General features: G+C 38.6%; 3 protein-coding genes across 7 annotated transcripts; all 3 read right to left on the bottom strand.

The window, feature by feature from the left end:
• Positions 1-58: 58 nt before the first annotated feature.
• Positions 59-7,444, bottom strand: LOC111325118 (uncharacterized). 2 transcript variants are annotated; one of them, XM_088761020.1, is made up of 7 exons: positions 7,326-7,444; positions 6,196-6,408; positions 5,408-5,644; positions 4,282-4,615; positions 2,718-2,979; positions 2,078-2,267; positions 59-735 (listed from the first exon to the last, which is right to left on the bottom strand). In XM_088761020.1, the coding sequence occupies exons 1-6, from the start codon at positions 7,435-7,437 to the stop codon at positions 2,079-2,081; spliced, it is 1,347 nt and encodes a 448-aa protein (XP_088617146.1). In that variant the 5' UTR covers positions 7,438-7,444; the 3' UTR covers positions 59-735; position 2,078. The 2 variants fall into 2 exon arrangements, with proteins under 2 accessions (XP_088617146.1, XP_088617147.1); XM_088761021.1 differs by having other exon boundaries at positions 6,196-6,339; positions 7,326-7,441.
• Positions 7,445-8,905: 1,461 nt separating this feature from the next.
• LOC111325074 (uncharacterized) lies at positions 8,906-10,464 on the bottom strand. Its single transcript, XM_022928794.2, has one exon. The coding sequence runs from the start codon at positions 10,166-10,168 to the stop codon at positions 9,113-9,115; it is 1,056 nt and encodes a 351-aa protein (XP_022784529.1). The 5' UTR covers positions 10,169-10,464; the 3' UTR covers positions 8,906-9,112.
• Positions 10,465-14,203: 3,739 nt separating this feature from the next.
• LOC111325128 (TBC1 domain family member 25) lies at positions 14,204-19,738 on the bottom strand. Of its 4 annotated transcripts, none has more exons than XM_022928866.2 (4): positions 19,584-19,738; positions 19,326-19,441; positions 18,149-18,306; positions 14,204-17,081 (listed from the first exon to the last, which is right to left on the bottom strand). In XM_022928866.2, the coding sequence occupies exons 1-4, from the start codon at positions 19,641-19,643 to the stop codon at positions 15,664-15,666; spliced, it is 1,752 nt and encodes a 583-aa protein (XP_022784601.1). In that variant the 5' UTR covers positions 19,644-19,738; the 3' UTR covers positions 14,204-15,663. The 4 variants fall into 4 exon arrangements, with proteins under 4 accessions (XP_022784601.1, XP_088615947.1, XP_022784600.1 ...); XM_088759821.1 differs by having other exon boundaries at positions 14,204-17,078; XM_022928865.2 differs by having other exon boundaries at positions 14,204-17,078; positions 19,548-19,727.
• Between the last annotated feature and the right edge of the window lie 39 nt (positions 19,739-19,777).

Here is a 19,777-nt window from a genome sequence, read left to right as displayed (position 1 = left end):
TGTTCGAAGAGCTTGTGACTCAAGCAACGACATGGAATGAATGATGACATACTGGATATTCAGAAATAGTGTTACATTTATTTACTGTTGATTCAAAAACATAGATCGCAAGATATGTTCATCTCTTCCAAGAGTCGCCAATAAATTTGAATAGAGCTGATTAAAAGATTAAAGAAAGTTTACCCTTTGGCTTTGTATTGTAATGCTCTATTCGTAATTTTGGAGATAATCATGAGCGTTTAAATCTTATTTATAGTATCGAGTTTTAGGGTTCATATGAAAGAAAACAAAACTCAGACAAAAGAACGAAGTGAATTAAACGTTACAAATCATTTTCGCACTGGTGAGAAAGTAACATGTATATAGAGATCTCAAAACATTCGTAGAATCACATTTTTGGGTTCATGCATTAATAGACAAACAAAAAAAGCTCTGAAAAACGAAGAAATGATACAGTAGTTTCGTAAACGTTTCAAAACATCATCTGGTGAGAAGGTAACACGAATATAGAAATCTCAAAACTTGCTTGCGGTATTACATTTTAGGGTTTTTGTATTAAGAAATAAATGAATTTAAAAATCTCTGGGAAAAACGAAATGATAATGGTTGAGTAAGCGTTGAAAAGAATGTATACTCTTGTGAGAAAATAACATTTACAATAGATATCCTTCATAAAACGTTGAAAAAAGAATTTAAAAGTTTTCCAATGATCCAGAATTGTAAGTCGAACCAGGCCTAAAAAGAAAGAAGGGAATACACTTTTAATCATTCCTCACCCATCGCAGACCTTTACTGTCGTTGGTGTTATTAGAAATTGGCGCTTGCTAACCTTTCACTCCCATAAGTGACCAAGACAATTTCTCCTTACTACATCAATACAATATCAAGCAGACAAGTGATGAGAATAAAGTAAAATATTGATCAGAAGATTATTAGTTGATCTAATACCAAATTCTTCAGAGTGACATCGTAAGAATTGTATGGCAGACAGTAAAGAGAATTGCTCATGAGATCCAATACAGTACAATACAATACAAAGACTTTATTTAAACACGATAATTGTTAAAGCGACTACACGCTTGTGGGGTCGTGCGTAAAATGGAATGAAATGAAATGTAGTAAAATAAAATAATTAAAGTAGCCTATCAAAATTAGAAGATCTAAAAATATTTAAAATTGGATCCTTAAAGTTCACTGTCTGAGGAGAAATAGAATTAAAGTTCAAATTTAAAAGTGCCTTTGATTTGTAGGCTAACGAGGAGAGCTGCTTAATGGTTATATTTCTTAAATTTGATTCTTGGAGAAGTGTGTTAAAAACGATAGATCCTCTTCTGGAAAAACTGTTTTCCATGTAATATGTGTAGAATTCTGGTACTTTTATGTTGGCATTACTTCTTAGATTTTTCTTAGTATTCACGTCAACTTCTTCGGTGGTATCTAAGATGGATATAGGTAAAGTCTTCTTATCTATTTTGAACATCAGTTTAGCCAAATTAACTTTATATGTGGTTTCAATAGAAGACCATCGAGCTTTGCTTAGTACTTCAGACTTAGGCATATCCCATGGCCAGTTAAAAATTAATTTTGCCGCTCTACAGTGTAAAGACTCTAATGCAATTAGGCCCTCCTTATTAGTAAGGCCGCCCCAGACAGTGATACCATATATAATTGATGGGTAGATTACTTTGAAGTATAAGTACAGTAGCATGGGTCTTGGTAAAAACAAGCTGCGCTTCAGCGTGTTAAGCCTATTTGCAAAGCTGATCTTTAATGGTTTGACGTGATAGTCCCAGTTAAGTCTATTATCAATATAGTTAAGTTATTATCAATATAGTTAAGTCTATTATCAATTCCTGGGAGTGAAAGGGTCAAGATACGAGTGACACTGATCATCTTGTGGACATGCATTACTTTCTCCGTAGTTAGTGAGGCTGCAAATGGTTCCGCCTCCATTTATGTTCTGTCAGGGAGCTTCTTGTGTTAAATAAAAGTTGCCCCCCTTCAATGTTGGGTAAAATTTCTTTTTCAGGCTAATTGGAGAGTCTATCATGATTATGTTATGTCAGTTTGAGCATACCTTACTGTGAGTCAGACTTGACAGCTTCGCTGTTCGAGTCTTGTTCAGTCGATTCTTTCAGCTCATCTCCTGCAGAACGCACAAGCTGAGCAAACTTGGCAGGAGCATTCGCAAATTCATATCGTGCCATCTTAAGGTCTTCCTCGAACGTGCTTTTACGTCGAGACTGGGAAGTGGCAGCGCGAACACACTATGTAAAATATGACAGCTTGTTGGCATCACGTTTTCGAATTAAAAAATACAAACAAATGCACGAACTCGCTAGGGTATGTTAGAAGGGAAGGGATAAGGCTAGGAATAAAACAGCAGGCGGTCTATGAACATTTCCGAGTTTTGTAATAAACATGAGGAAAGCCTTGTATCGCCAATACGCGGGGCTTATGAGGCCGACACAAACGATGTCAGCTTGGACCACTAAGATATGTTAATGACAAGACTGCCTAACTATCCATCTTTTTTCTATGGTGCTAACTAAAAAAGTACTCAAACGACATTGCTTTAAAGAAGTCCCGAGACTACATACTTTCCGGCTGGCTACTGAGACGACCTGCAAAATGTGGCTTTCCTTTCAGTAATCCAGGTACTCTTCATAACCATGAAAGACTATGAGAGACTCTTCTTTTAGGGTCTATGTACTTACCGCTCTAGTATGTAAAGCCTCAGAGTTCTTTTTCCTGGCGTCAATGCTGGGAGAAATGATGGAGCAAGCTATGGCCAGTTCATCCTTCTCGGTGCCTACTCCTGTGCTTAGAGTTCTGAGAACTTTCCGGTTTTCTCGGGATTTTTGTTTGCCAACTTTAACTCGGGCCTCTTTTAGGGCAGATTGGTTGGAAGAAAATACTTTGCCACTCTTTTCAACCTTGATAGATTCAGGCGGGCCAACATCTGGTGTGCAGCAAGATCTGCCAACATGTTTGCCATGGTTTCTTTTATTAGTAATTGTTTAATCGTACTGTTTATGTGTTGGTTAAAAACTTGTTCCTTTTGGGGAATCCCAAATTAAGCTTTCTGATGTGTTCTCCCAACACCCCAAGTGGTTTTATCACGTTATATAGTCCGGAAAATGAGTTCTATTACTTTTATGATACAACTAGTTATACGCGGCTCTATTTAAACAATAGAGTGTTTCTGTAGAGGAACTATTGGCTGATAGTTACCCCGCGGGAATTCGATGTTCTTAAACAAGAAGGCGCGCTATAAAAGGAGCCTTAGGCCCCACTGGACCATTTTTCAATCAACCGTCGTGTGATGTAGAACTCTTAGAGTCAAGTCAGCTTGAGCTACAGCTACTCCAAAGCAGTGAACAGCAGGCGCATTCCTCAAAATTGTTTTACATCTTCATCACAATACAAGAAATTTTGAGATTTGTATTTCCTTTCTCCATTGGAAACTGTCTTTATTTGTGGCAGTAAATTTGAGATCGAAGTAGGTGGTTCGCACGTTACCTCATGCCACCATGTTGGTGGAAGTAAACAATAGATATCTCATTAGCTCCTTTTGTTCGTATACCAGCATCTAAATTTGAACCGCACACGTCAACGGTGAGTGACAAATGAGCCTAGGTCTTCCCAGGGAAGAGTTCCTTATATAGCGCGCCTTCGTGTTTAAAACAAATATGCTAGTTTTAAGAGCATCAAATCTCCAAGGGGCAACTATCAGACGGATAGCGCCGAAACATAAACACTCTATTGTCTTTATTGTTCACCATTAAGTTTTCTTCCACGCGCCAGTCGAAAAAAAGTCAAAAGTCACTAAATGCAGGTCGATCAAATATCTATTCATACGCACAGCCTGTCACAAATGTCAATAGTTCGCAAACGTACATTGGCTAAATAATGCATTATACCTGTCAGAATTGAAAAGTCACAGTTTTTCCCATCTGTCTAACTTTGCGGTCGTCAAATCATTCAAAATTTTTCACGGATGAGTACTATCCATCCGGGCATTTTCCGCGGACGAGCACTTTGGACTGATAGTGTCTCTCCACGGAAGAACACTAGCATGTCACGTGATCAATTTAAACCAGTAAGAATCAGAGAAAATTTAGTGGTGAACTATGAAACCTGATAAGGGATCCGCTTAGAAACAGAATTGACCAATCAAACGATGTTTACTATAAATGTTACATGAGTGGTTAAAGGATTAAGTGACAGGAGTAGCTGGTCCAAGCTAAGTTAATGTTACTGTGGCTAACTCGTTTTTACCTGCGAACAAAAACGATGGAAACAACCGCCAGGACTAAAGCAATAACTGCCAACAACCATAAGAGTCCAATCCCGCCATAATCGATGGCGGCCAAATGCTTAGACTTCGCTTCGTGATGGACGCGATTCTTTGATACGAGCTTCCATCGAGGAAGGAAACCAACATTAAATGGACCTGAACCTGAACCTGAACCTGAACCTGAACCTGAGCCTGAGCCTGAACCTGAGCCTGGGACTGAACCTGAGCCTGAGACTGAAGTTGAAGCTGAACCAACATCATGTGCACTTTCACTGCTCCAATCCTCGTCATCCACAGGATAGTTTTCATCCCAATCTGATAAATACATATGAATAAGGCTCCGACGAAGGGCTAACGATCGAAACGTCAGCTTTTGTAATCGTTACGACGGCCAATTTACCATTTCAACTTTGTTGATATATCCAAATTATTTGATAAATACATAGATGATATCAAGAGAGGTAACATTGAACGGTGCTATAGTTAAGCCAGTTTAAAGCACTTTACCTTGTGTATTCACTTGAATTCAATACAGCCAATGTTTTGCATTTACCGTGCCAGAATCAAAGTTAATCGTTTTAAACATGGCACATAAAAAGAATGGTGTTAAAAATCTTGCTAACGCCAGCTCCGCAGAGAATATCATATCATTAAGTCATGACGCTCAGGACCTTTCACTCTAAACAGGTACGTGAGACCTTTTTTTCAAAAACCGTGATTATTTTTGGAGCATTGTAATCTGAAAAACCATCTTCAAACACGGCTTCCATTTAGCACTTCATAAATCCGTTCATTGTCAGCTGTACGCTTGGAGTTGTCGCGTGCTGAAGTTAATGTGAGAAACAAATGCGGCCAGCCTTTACTCCCCAAAAAGAAATACTGATTTGTATCAATTTCCAATCATTCGAGACGATAGCACACCGCCGGCTGACTGTAAACCGAATTTGATATCATGATTTATAAGGCAAAAAACATTAAAAGCATGAAAAACGGGATATTGATAATCATTCGCAGTTTGAATTCAGCTTTCTAACGATAAAGCCATTTTGTACGTAGCATTTATTCAAGTTTATTGGTGGATTTATTCACTTGAGACCAGGAACATACCTTCGTCCACAATGAGAAGGCCTGAGCTTGTTATTGATTGACTCTCACTTTCCCTTTGTGGTTCTCTCGATTCCTTTTTCTCTTTATTTGTCCGTGATTGTTCCTTATGGGGTGTCTTGTCGACCGTCACTTTTAGTAATTCTGGTCTCTCGATAATTTCAATCTTCAGTCTTTCAGTAGGAGTAGGGTGCGCCGCATTCTGGCGCGCGTCTGCTGACGGGATGTTTTGATGGTCTCCTACGATAGTAAATTGTCAGTGTTAATGGTAACAAAATCATGATCGGAAAACCAGAGAAAACATTCCTCGTTACGATGGTTATCCGAAGTGCGAAGTCCTGCCCAATAGCCTAAAGCCTTCTGATAAACAGCACCACAATGATGAGAGAAAGATACCCTTTCGCTTTAGATATTGTGTGCGCGACTCGTTGACGGTGCAACTGATTTTTCCAACTCTTCACAGATTGCTTTGTCATCAGTGGTTTTTTCGGCAAACTATCGTAGACAGTTGCAATTAAGGCTGGTAGTTTTCTAAAGAAACTGTTTGGGGCTGCGTCGGTGGGGGTAACGAAATAATTTCAATATATCAACAAAGTTGAAATGGTAAATTGGCCACCGTTACGATTATAAAAGCTGACGTTTCGAGTGTTAGCCCTTCGAAGGGCTAACGCTCGAAACGTCAGCTTTTATAATCGAAACGGTGGCCAATTTACCATTTCAACTTTGTTGATATATTGAAATTATTACAGTTGTAATTAGTTTGATTGCCGGACAAGTTGATGCCCACTTACCCTTACTTGAGGAATGAGGGAATTCAACTTCTTTGACTTCTAAATATTCGTCACCTCCTTTCAACAGGGTATTTTTGACCAAGCCATGGGGTCCCTTTTGGATATCTTTTGACCCAGCATTACGAACATCAACCGGCACTCCACCTGGGGAAAAGTATTTCTCTACAACATCTCTTCTGCCATCAACGGCGGACAATTCAATGTCGTTTGGCACTGTTTTCATGAATTTGATTGATAAATCAAGAGAAAATGCAAATTAAATGTTGCTAAAATTCTCACGTAAAAAATTTCTCACCTTTCTTCTTTTTCTTAGCATTGTTGTATTAGAAACTTTTTATTCGACGAGTGGGTTGCAATTCATGTTTTCTCTTCTTTGTTAGTTCAAAATGCAAAATGATTGGAAAACCGAAAACCGGTGGAGGAAAACTTAAATGAAAATAGTACATCACTACTCTTACTATGTTTGGAACATAGGAATCCTATGATTTCACGACCTTTATTTTGTTTAGGATCAGGAGAAAATGACCTCGCCCATATCGAAAAACGCTGAACCAATACTTTGTTGGCCTGTGATCTCTATTGCTTTGTAAAGCAAAAAAAAAGATGAGTTTTACCACAATTGGCAGTAGTTTCTCGATCTGATTGGCCAAATTGCCGTTGCTGATAAGAGTGCAGACAACGCTGCACACGTCAAAGTGTCAGCCATTGTCTTTATCAGCTCTCAAACATGGGTGGCTCGGAATTTTGGACGTCGACATCGTGGTAAAAAAGGAGTCCACAACGTTTTGACCCCTGTCAAGATAAGTGCACAGACCACGCAAAACCCCTGTCGATTTGTTAACTAGCGCGCGCACAGCTTGCCCTGTTATGTGCGGTACATGAGGAAAAAGTTTAGACGTTGCCGATCAATCAGGGCGTTAGCATCACCTCAGTAATGTCATGAATTAATTGTGATTTTAAAAAAATTGAGTCAGTCAGCCCGTCCATATTTCTTTAGAGTGTGAAAAATGTTGGCTTATTTCGACAAGCCAGGTGGTTTGGTTTCAGTTAATAAAAGTCTCTAAAATGGGCCATTAATCCGCCACGAACGATACTTAGCAATAGAGCTTCCAACGCCCCACGTTTCGTACCTTGTATTGGACGACACTCTACACCTTCGCTTAGCATTAAAAACAAGAGCAGTACTCTGCAACCGAGTGCTTGAAAAGGCTTCATGGTGGAACCTTGACAGCGATGGAACATTCGTCTCCAATACTCTGTTGCGTCATGCGTGATTATGACGTGGGTCATTATGATGGAAAATAATTATGATTAGTAAAACAGGAATTTTCTCTCCTTATTCGGCTATAAACAAAAGGCCAAAGATAAAGAATAAAATAAGGGGAAAATCATGTTGAATGTTAAGTTCAAATAAGTAGAGTTTGAGGCCGAGAGTGACAATAAATCATGTAGGTGATCCTTCGGTAGAGATACTTCTGAAAAGAAAGAGTCGTGGATGACAGAAACTGATGTTTGGAGAGCCTGAGCATAAGTAATCGATCAGAACCAAGCGACAGCGTAGTTTGTCAATCGAACGTGATAAGTCTGATTCGTGAAACTTATTCCTCAGTTTTGCTGTGATGCTATCGGTTGTGATACTCAAGAAGTGTACGTTGGTTGCGATTGGTATTTTTATCCACTATATCCATTTCATCAAGCATCTTCAAATTTTTATTTGTTTGTTTCATTTGTTTGTTTTGTTTTAACGCGTTCGCTCAAGGCTCCGGTTTCAGCCAATGAAACGCACAAGCACAATAATTATTTCACTTTGACACGTTTGCAGCCTCAACTTGCCCTTTTTTGTTGATAAGATTTGTTATCTCATTTACAACAGCTTTGGTAGCGCAACTTTCTCACGAAATGTTTAATTTCACAGAGAACTTAAAGTAGAGTAGGATCAGTTGCTTACAAGGGCAACACCTCCCCCTGAGGTGTTATGTCAGCAACGTGCCAGAGGGATTGTGGGGGTTATCTCTCTCTGCGGGAAACATCTCGTTTTCGTACTATTCAGCTGAACTGAAGTCTCCCCGTCACTAAAATAAGAGCTATATTTAAACAACAGGGACGATATTGATTAACGGAACTGATTATCGGGATGAGTTTCTAAAGAAATTGTGGTGCTGCGTCCGTGGGAAAGTATAACAAGACAATTTGGTTTTATCAACTGAGTTGATAATGTAAATTGGCCATCGTAAAGAGTTTTAAAGCTGACGTTTCGAGCTTTAGCCCTTCGTCAGGGTGAATCGTATCTCGCGACTCGTTTTTCATTCAAGGTAAGGCTTCCTGGCGAGGCTACACCTATGCTTGGAAGTTCCTAAGTTTTCTATCTTGATAGACCACTCATGTAAACACACAGGAGACGCTTGTCGTACTCGGTTGTGTGTAAGGTGGGTGACCCTCCTCTGAGAACTAAATGGCCAAAAATTTAGCCTTTTCATCGCACCACTCAACTTATGTGTGCGCCGTTCAGCCACAAGAATCACAAGTGCGTGAAACTTGATCATACTAAAAATAATTCTTTTCTTGTTTTCCTCCCGATGAAGATATACGAAACCAAATTGTTGGTAGAGGCTGTTAAATAAGGCGAGAAATTAGCAACGACAAAGAAGTCCATGTTGGAGTTTTACATGTACAGTGTCTTGTTTTAAAATCAGCTGATGTGACTCACAGATCCAGTAAACACAGCTCTTTATTTCCCCTCAGCTCCTCTTCAGGAGCCTTTTAGGTAAGACTTAGTACATGTCGAGCTTGTGGTTTCAATCTCATACTACTTAACATTTGTTAACGAGCTAAGTTGATATTCTGTCGCACGCGATATCGTTATTGACGAGTTATAAGTACAATATGTTTGAATCAAAATAACAGTTTTGAGAGGAGATCACAGAATCAAGATACGGTGTTTTACCGCGAGATCAGCGGCCTCCTTCACTTTATTTTCTAGTACAAGCTGAGCTCTCTCAGAGAACGGAATAAAAACATTGTATTGCTTAAAACTCGACATCTTGCCGACAGCTTGCCGTCCAGCTTCGATGTGTTGAACGACGTCTTGGTTCCAGACCAGAGCTTGCCCCGTTATGATTGAATTGGCTTCATTTTCATAATAGGCACCGCCAAAGAACACACCCACTAGGATCCACTTCTCTCCAACACGCTGAATTACAGGGCAACCTGATGCTCCGCTATCAACGGAAAACGCAAAGTTGATCACTTTTAAATCCAAATGTTTGTACACTTCGTACGTTTCGATGTCGTATGCAAATTTCTTGCGGTCATTTTGTCCACTGCCAAAATGAATAATTGTCAGTGGATCCGTGGCTTTCAAGCTGAATTGCTCATCTCCGGTGGGAGTGAATACATTTTCCATCAATGAGGTGAAATCGAACAAATTGAATTGCTCAAGGAGTTGTTGCTCGTCTATTTCCCATTCTTCCAGATCATCTTTTTTCCTGCCGTAAGTGTACTGAATGCCAAGTTTGACCAACACAATATCTCGGTTATGATAATCAGGCCTCCGACCTGCGGGAAGCAAGCGGTGAACTATTGCTCTTCGGGGCCTTGCTTCAAATGAAATTTCAATTTCTGGCGGGAAGAAAACGAATCTTGCCACGTTAACTTTATCACGATTTCGAAGAACGTGAGCGGCAGTTAGAATCCATCCATCACCAAAATGAAAACCAGTTCCAGCATAGTTAGTCCCATTTTCTTGAGCGACTTCAATTCGACATATACCCGAACCAAACTGCTGGAGTTTGCTCAGCGTTTCGTTTAAATTCGTGGTCTTTACGAGGCGACTTCGATAGTTATCATCGATTTCAAGGGTTGAAATGGTCTTTCTTTTCAATTTTTCTCCGCCTGCGATGAGCGTCTGGATTTCTTCTTCATACAGAAACTTTCGGCCTCGCGAAGAACGCCTGTTGATAAAGCCGCAAGACATGGCGGCGAGAATGAGCTCATTACAATTCTAACACTTTGACAGACCAGAATTTAAACAGAAGTAAAATGAAAAGCTTCAAGCAGCTGCAAACCAGTTGTCTTGGCGACGTCAATTTTCTACGGATAATTTTATTTGCGGGTGCAATAGTCGACAAGTGTAAAATTATAGTGGTTGTGACTGGACGATAACACATTGCTTTTTTAAATGTTTCTTCAGTATCTGAGAAACTCAGGGTCACGATTAGGATGAAGGATGTCGCAGAGTGAAAAGTTATACCTTTGAATTCATCAACTGAAAGCATTAAGTAAAGTGATTGTCTTAGTTGAGACAAAAGGTTACTATTCATATGCAAATACATGTTGAAACGTTTGGTTTCTCAGCGCTTTTTCTCTGACAGATTGTCAAAACCGACTGGATTTTCAAAATTGATATGCGTCATATTTACTTAACCTATTGTTTGTCTCATTTGAAAATATGCTAACCAGCAAAATTTTTCCAAGCCAGGAAACTATGTTAATTACTTAATGAAAATCCTTCCCTTTAACACCGCGGTTTAGCGCTCAGTGAGGTGCTCTAAAGGAGAAGATAACAATAATAAAATGAGGCCCCTTGTGGATAATGAATCGAAACTGTTTTGGTAGCCGGTAGTTCTACAAGCAATTCAGGCGGCTGTGTTTAATGGCTATTAATCTTTCTGCCCTTTTTTTCTTTTATTACTTTCCAGCACTAGCTAGGAAGATTGTTCGCCTGTCAGTTGATCAAACCTGTATGATGGATTCTGTATCGTGATTAAATTCACAATATTTAATTTGCCTTTCACGCAGGTTAAAATCATTCATAATTGTTCCAGATTCATCAATCGGCTCCTTCTTCTTGTCTGTAGTTTACGGGGTTCTTTATAATACCATTACTTGTAGCTAATCACTGACTTGTAACTTCACAAGCGACATGATCCAAACTGAACGAGATGTATCATGACCTATCATGTAAACAATTCTCCGTGGTGGTAACCAAGAAAGCCTTCTTTTGTTCAAAGGTGTTGGGTTAGAATACCCATCAGGTTCATCAGAATTATTACGAACCTTGACATCTCGCGAACTTCCCCAAAGGCATTCTTTCGCGGTTCAAGCCCTGGAGATAAGTGTAGTTCTCTCGTGTATTTTCACAATGTCAATCTAGGAGCTTAGAAGCGTATAAGAAATAAAAAAGCACGAGTGAAGCCTATCTTGAAGCCTATTTTGGGTGAGGCTCTTGGACTCTGCTACGGCATTGTTGCCGCCAAAATTGTGATATTATTTGTTCTTAAACTTGTATTCTTTTTCTTTTCTTTCCGTCACATTTTCATCAGGTTCGTTCGTTTTCTTTTGGTCGCATTTTCATTAAGTTCGTTTGTTTCTTTTCGTCGTATTTTCATTAAGTTTGTTTGTTTCTACGCTCAATGTTTTCTATGGCATTCCGTTACCTTTTTTTTTAATAATATATCTTTGTTTGTATATCTCTATACGTTCTTTATGGTGTAAATTTTAGCCATTCGAGCTTTATCGTTAAACCGTGCTCAACCATTGCTTTTCGTTTGTGGCGTCTTAAGTTAGCATTTGCCGGAATCTTGTTTTCCAGTTTGTCAATTTCTTTAAGAACGATTGTAGTAAGTTATTACTTGTAATTTTATTTTAGTAACCTCTCCGTTTCGCTTCGTTTTACTCTATTTCTTGTATTAAAGAGCGCGTATCATTTGAACCTGTGCGAGTGTTTTGGCCCATAGGCATGTTACACGCAGTCATCTGAGGTGAAATAAAGAAAATAATATTTCCTGTGTTTTTTTACCCCATAATATCATGTCCAATTTCGAATAACATAACCAAAATCAGATGCGATCTTGTCGCGAGGACAGAGTTATAGCAGTTGATTTTTTTTTTTTTTTTGACAGGGCAGTTAACGAATTGTGAAATATGGTCGGTTCTTAGCGCGGTCTCAATTTTCTTATCTCTGCCCGCGGGCACGGTCAGACTTTAGTACAGCGGCAAGTACATCCCCAGCTTCACTGCCCTATTCTTTATGATATGATGTTTTATCGACTGGGTAGCACTTTTGCTGGCAATAACTTTGGTCACGTCCTCGAGCCGATAAAAAAGTTAGGGTAGTAGCTCTTTCATCTCTCACTCAAATCACTTTGGAAATTGTTTCCGAAATGGGTTTTTGATTAGTTAAAGTCATCAAGTAGTGAAAAACAGTTCAAACAAAGTATACTCTAAAGGATAAACGTCTTACAACAGCTACCAAATGGCGGCCTCGAAATGTGTTTTATGCTTGGAAGATACTATCAAAAGTGAAAGAACAGAAACCACCGACCGCAACGGCAAAGGATGAAAATGTTCTTCAGCAAAATTTTTCGGCACTATTCTGGACTATCATTGCCAGTTTTGGAAGATCCAGAAAACTTGAAGAGGACTGAAAAATGTTATGGATGGTTCAAATAGTCTGGTTTATAGTTTATTTAGCTTCGCCAATCGGCAGGGACATCGCAACAGCTTGCACCAATTACTGCGGGCCCAGTAAACCCACCCATCCCACCCCAGGGGAGGACATCCATCACACAGTAATCTCGTGCGTGGGAACTTAACGTCTCCTGCCCCCAATCCTGCAGGAGACGGGACCTCCATTTATTCGTCCCTCTCCGAGAGGACTAGAATATCTAACCATTTCTTGATGTTATAGAAAGGTAACAAATTCTTCTCAATTATTTTGAGACCTTGAGTGTTGGTCCGGCCAGGGCTCGAACCCTCGACCTCCCGCACAACAGTCCAGCGCACTATCCATTGAGCTGACTGGGCGGCGAAGGTGTAGCCACCTTAAATGGTTCAAGGGGTCTTAACTGATCTAATTAAAGAAAATGGTCTAAGTTGTAGAAATGGTTTAACTATAGAAAATGGTCCAGCTGGTTAAAATGGTCCAGCTGGTTAAAATGAGTTACCGGTAATTAGATAAAAGGGTCCGAACATTCAAAATGGTCCAAATAGAAAAAGTGGTCCAACTATATATTTGAAAAAAAATCATCCCTAACACGTAAACACTGATGAACATCATGTACAGGCCACTAGTTCCCAAAAGAGTCAAATTCGAAAACAAAATGAGGTACGGACACATGTCTAACACATTTTCAATCATGCTGCGATGTCCCAAGAACAAGTACGAAGGGTAAGATATAGAGGATATTACATGGCCGCTCGGGGATAAGAATTTTATCTTCGAGTGCTGAAAGTATCTCTCACGAGTGAGCGCAGCGAACGAGTGAGAGATACTTTCAGCACGAGAAGTTCTTATCCCCAAGCGGCCATGTAATGTTCTGTTTATTATATAGATACTGATGAAATTTCCACATAAAAGACAACTTTTTTTATTCATTTTCGAAACAGCAATTGGGTAATTATGTTGGTAACCATGGCCACACCAATATCCTCACACGTGAAAGATAAAAATAGTATCTTCACTGCGCGCGGTGAAGATATGATTTTTTAGTAAAAGGAGAAATCCTGGTTTTTCATCAGTATCTATATAATAAAATAAGATAATATCTTAAGATAATATCTACTTTCAGTGACGTAGCAAGTCATTTTTAGCTTGTTAGCCCGTTCCACACCTCGTAAGTATAGTGCGGCTGGGGAAGGTATATATATTCCAAGAAAAAATAAATACTTCGAGGAAAGTTTGCAAGCCCGAGCTACGCGCCTGACTTTCAGAGCTACAGTGCGTTGTCAAACCCACCCGCGGGGTACTTTTCCTCATCTATTCTTCAGCGCTCTCACTTTGAAAATGACCTGCACAGCGCCCAGAGGGAACTCTGACGCTTGCCTATTCCTTATCTTCTGCCGACACGAAATCCACTAAAGTGGAACAGGAGTCCACATCCGTGTAATCATTTGGAACAAGGCATGAAAATCTTCTGGGATAACGGGTGACCTCTGTAAATTACTTGTTCGTTTAACACAAGGAGATGGTGGGGATTCACTGTGAAATTCAACTTAAGATAATAGCAACTGAAAGCATCACACTCTTTATTTTTTTTTTTTGTACTACAATAAATATTGTTTACCTTATTAAATAGAATTTCTACTAAGAAAATAGCCACCTCTCTTGGAATTGTGACAAAAAATATTTCCCCATTGACCTCTTTCATAAATGGGACACCTGTTTTGCTGTTCTATCATATTCATGCATATCAAAGAATACTAACTGTACCCACTATTATGAAAAGGGTTTATGCCATATAGTTATGATTCCCATATTATTAAATTTGGAAAAAAAGTCATTCAGAAAATTCCTTCAAAATTATTTCATGACTACTTACCCATAATTGAAACTTGTTATATTATTATTTATTTAAATATTTGGTTCTCTATTTCCAACAAAACCATAAAGACTGATTTTACCAAACACTTTCATAAAGAGCTGCTCCTTTGTGTTAGCCATGTTTTTGCTGTTAATTTGGTTTTACATCAAAGGGTTTAGGCAGCTTGTACATAATCTCAGGAATTCAATAAAGAAATTGCTTAAAATGTCATAAAATACTGATGGCTACCTATAAAATCTGACATGGACAATATATTACACAAAAATACAAATTCCTATTGCTTGTTTTTGTTATCTAAAATGTATCACAATTATTTCAAATGTCTATGGAGGAAATTACATGGCCACACCTGGATCAAATTTTATCATTGAGATGTTACAACATCTCTCATAAGTGAGTGTAGTGAACAAGTGAAAAATGTTATCAACAGGAGAGGATGGATCCAGATTCACTAGCAGACATGTTACGTTTTACAAATATTAATTCAATATCACTTACTAACTTCTTACTAACCGAGTGCGAGAGCCATACTTAAGAATATGTGCCAGAGGTTGTGATGGTATGGATCAAGTCAAGAGAAGTCAGTACCAAAATGAATGATGGCCAATATACCCTTGTATGGTAGTAAGAAGTTTATCATATGGCACTCCGACCAAACTTATTTATTTTGAATTTGCTGGCTTTTGCAAACTAAAATATGGCTTACAACAATTTTCCCAAAAGCAGCGCATATGGAAAAATACTAACCAAGTAAGAACCAATCAGAATGCTCAGGACTACCTAACCTAGTATATCGTAAAGTGGTGGATAGCATAGAGGGCACACTCTGAGTAGGACTCAAAACTTCTGATATCCTTTGCTATTAACCTCCCAGCAATAAAAGCAGGATTTGTGCTCCAAGATGTTGTAATTGTTCCAGGAATAAATGAGTTAGAATCCTCTCCCTGAGTTATATTTTATCTCTGTTTTAGTACATACTAAGAAAACTATTCCATGTCAGTGTCAGTGGCTAGCAGGGGATATTTATCCCATTGATTTGTGGCTTTGTAAACATCAACCACTAGCCACCTCCACTTTCACGAATAGTTGTGAATTATAATACAGTAAGGAAGAAATTAAAAAGCATTTACTAAAACCCTATAATCAATTAACATTCAACAAAATGATTTGCTTGAAGGAAAACATCAGTGTGATGTTCTTGGCTGCACCAAGATGAATTAGTTTCTTCAAGTATGGGTGTCTCTTCATCTTTTTCAAATCCACATGAACTAAGATAGTCAGAATATAATGCTCTTGCTTTAGTCAAAGTTTTATGAAGGTCATGCTTGCGTACCAATTTGTCAAAGTACATGGCAAGCGTGTTATAATCCATCTCTTTGTTCATACAGTGATCTTTGTGAAGAGACAGTATGGCCAAACACAAAAAAAGAACAAATGGATTCCCACCACCAAGATGATATGGGCCTGGCAATTCAATCAATTTCATCTCTACATCAACAGATTTTGAGGTGAATGGATAGAATCCATTGTCTTCCAAATCACTATCCCATTCGTCCTCACTATCATTACTGTTATTAACTGTATGGAAACCCTTCTGTGTTAAAATGGCAGCAGCAGAGTTGCTTCTCGGTAATCCAGAAACCATGTTTGAAGCACGGGCTGTTGATTCTGTTGGCAAGGTCAGAGAACTCCAAATTACCTCCATTAACTGAACAGCATCATCAAATTGAAATTCTCTTTTCAAATCAAGGAGAAGCCAACGATAGCAGAAGAACATGTCATCTGCTCCAATTTCCATCAGATACTTAAAAAACTCTGGTTCCATGCGATTAACCAACTGTGACAGATGGTCAAATTTCAGTGTCATTGCTTTACCATCTAAAAGGAAGTGTCCTTTTATTCTCTCCATTAGGGAACAAAAACAAGTATATGCTGCTGCTTCATCATCTAAAATGACAAGAATAGGAGCTGCCAGATCACTCATCCCTTGTGCATAAGACACATCAGGATTTTCTAATGCATAAGTTGTCAAGATGTTAAATAAATAATCCATGTGTTCATGATCATCAGGGACTGCAAAATAGGGATGAGTTCTGTCTGTGCGTAAAACATCCTTCATAATCAAATGGGTGATGGATTCTATCTCTAGAGGACATTTTCTCTTCCATTTTGACTTCAGATGATAGTAAACCTGTGATTTCATATTCAAGTGTCTCTCCCTCTCTTCTTTAGTCAAATCAGGGGGGAACACGTTGAGTAGGTGTGGCCAAACTTCTTTGCGTAAGACAGGTTCAAGTCCACCTCCTTGGAAAACACGAACCCATATCTCCTCAATGGCAAGGACACGGCCTTCAGGGTCCAAATGACACTGCCACTCTGATTCCTTTAAAGGACCTCGTCTGACCGAATCAGTGAAAGCTTTGGTGATCTTGCTGAATGTTCGCTCCATTTGATGTTTTAAGGATATGTGGAAGGGAACTGTAGAGGAAACCCCAGTAGATTGTACATTGTTAGTCAGTGGTGCTTCTGTTGCCTCTAGGAAAGTCCAGTCATTCTGAGTATCTTCTGAAAATACAATAGATAAATAAAAGTTTGTACTTGCAGTCAGTTTTTATGGTTGAAATTTTATGACAAATAAAGAAATGCAGCGGGAATATCAAGCTTCCATGAAACTATTGACTCATGAAGAAAGGTGTTATCTTAACACCATCTAACCTTTAACTCCCATCAGTGACCAGGACAGAATTACTTCTTACAATTTCAATCCAATATCAAGCAGACAAGTGATGAGAAGAAAGAAATCCTTCCCTCAGAAAATTTTGAATTTCAAGTTCTCAGGAAATAAGACTTACAACACTCTGATGCCAAGTAATGTCTGAGACATGTGCTCCACTTTTTGTAAGTCAAAATGTAACTCTTTTGGATCAAGGTATTGCCAGACTAACCTAACAGTGCTTATTGTTCTCAGCTCTAACCTTACAAATACATCCCTACAATTTTTTTTTCATGAGCCTTAGGACCACTTATTGGCCCAGAAAGGGGCCAGCCATTTTGTTTGTTTGTCTGACGATGCAACACGTTCATTGTTTATTTAATTCATGTAAGCACACTTGCCACATTTATAGCTAGCTCTTAAAATTTTGTGTAGACTTTGTTTACTGTGTTTAGTTGGTTAGCTCTATATGTACACATTGTAAGACTTCATCCTATTTTCACTTATTTGTTAGACTCCTTCATTGCAGTATTTTAAAAAACTAGTTGTCGATAAGAAGGTCATTTCTTCATGACCCCCTCTCCCACCATACCCCATACTCAGTCTTGCTGATAGTTGGTCTCCATTTCACCAAGCTCAACTTAAGGTTAACTTGTAGTAATACAACCTTCTTCTGTAATAGTGGATATAAGGCCTGAAAAAAATTCAGGCCTATGCAGCATTTGAACCCATGAACTCTATGACACCAGTGCAGTGCTCTACCAACTGAGCTAACAAATCAACTGGGAGCTGGTCATTATGTTGGTTCATATTAACCCTTGGACCAACCCATTTTATTGGACCATAAAAAATAGCGGTAAAATATCAAAGAAATGTCACAAGCATGTGCTTTAATTATAGCTATAATTACTCATATTACCTGAACAGATTACAGGTTCAACCTTGAGACTTAGATATGGCAAAGATGAACTCATGAAGGCAGCATCAAGATCAAAGTCAGATGTCAGAGAGATGAACACATCTGGTCTCTTTCCATTTTCTGTTGACTGTGGGAGCTGATATGATATTTCAAAGTCTCTAAAAATGGTTAATAAAAGAAAAAATCAGTTGCTAAATGTACATGTGGTTGTTTAAATGGTGACAAAGAGGTCCTGTATGGTTTGGGGCATCAAAGGGGAGAGTCTTCTCAACAACCACGTAAAGCAAGAATACTACTGTAACAAGGTATATTTTCTTACACCTGTAGAAGGAAATTGGTCAAAGACTGAGAAATTAAGGGCCAGTTATTTTATTAAACAAAGTTCACCTTCTTCAATGTTGTCGAATCTTTTATCTGCACATTTATTTTTGTGAACAGTGTCAAGAGGGCCAAAAGCTAATTGTAGAAGGACATTTATTTAATTAAGTCAACCCTCTTACAGAGAATATCCAAGACCTACTGCTTGTGTAAAACAGTGGTTTGGGTTAGACCCCTTTCAGTAGCTAGCCCTAAAAGTCTGATGGTGATTTTTAGCATTCTGGACAAATAAGCTTTAATTCTGCACAGTTGGAAAATAGAAAGAAACAAATGAATAAAATCCAAGAAAAATTCTATACTTGAGAAGAAATCTCAAATGTCCTCTACATAAACCTTCACTGAACCTTTGTTGTTACAACCCCGTTACTAGCCTCCATTTCAGATTTCACCGGTTAACTGATAAAATCGAAGATATGTAACTTAAATGAACCAGTTGCTCTTGATGGCGAGTAACTTTCTGATATCGACTTATGTTGATTGCTAACTCCGAGAGAAATTACGTTATGCGCTGGCAGCTATAGAGGCACTACAGGCTACATAAAGTCTACGTGACAACTTTATTTACAATAATTGACTATGTCATATGAAGAACGAGAAACTGTGCACGAACAAACACAGTTACCATTTTTATTTAATAAAATGACAAACGAGTGGTTAATAATCTAACAGATTGGCATCGACCCCTTTGGTCGTACATTTGTAGTTGCTAAATTCCAGTTTGAAAAACACCTGTAAATCAACCAAAAACTGCGGTAGCAGAGTAGTGTTGTAATATTCACAACACGTTGTAATGACTTACCCTTGTAATTGAAAAGCTCGCGTCAACAACTGACAAAGATTATAAAATGACGTGATGTGTGGGTCTACGGAAAAGCACCTCTTTACTCCTTCACCTTCATGTTTTCCATCGTGTAACTGAAAAAAAAAAAACAAAGAAACAATTGGTCCTTCAAATTGTTAAGGAAAAACTAAGAAAGTCTAAATGAATAAGTAATTAGTTAAAAGCAAAAGATCATCCTACTATTTTACACCAAAGCCTCCGGACTTTCACACATACCACTGCTTTTACACGTATTGCTTCTCGATCTTGCAAAGCATTTCCCGGAAAGGATGACATTTATGACCTTTTTCCGAAACGGATTTCGACACAAAATAGGCCTACGTCGACTAAGAATACATTAACTTTGCCTTCCCTTGTTGCTGAGTTGACGTCACCATATTTGTGAAATAAACCGCTGTTGAATATTTTGC

This window comes from Stylophora pistillata, chromosome 5, assembly GCF_964205215.1.
Source record: "Stylophora pistillata chromosome 5, jaStyPist1.2, whole genome shotgun sequence".
Lineage (NCBI taxonomy): Eukaryota > Metazoa > Cnidaria > Anthozoa > Scleractinia > Pocilloporidae > Stylophora > Stylophora pistillata.
The sequence above is the reverse complement of the archived record's forward strand: the minus strand, read 5'-3'. Positions and strand labels throughout refer to the sequence as shown.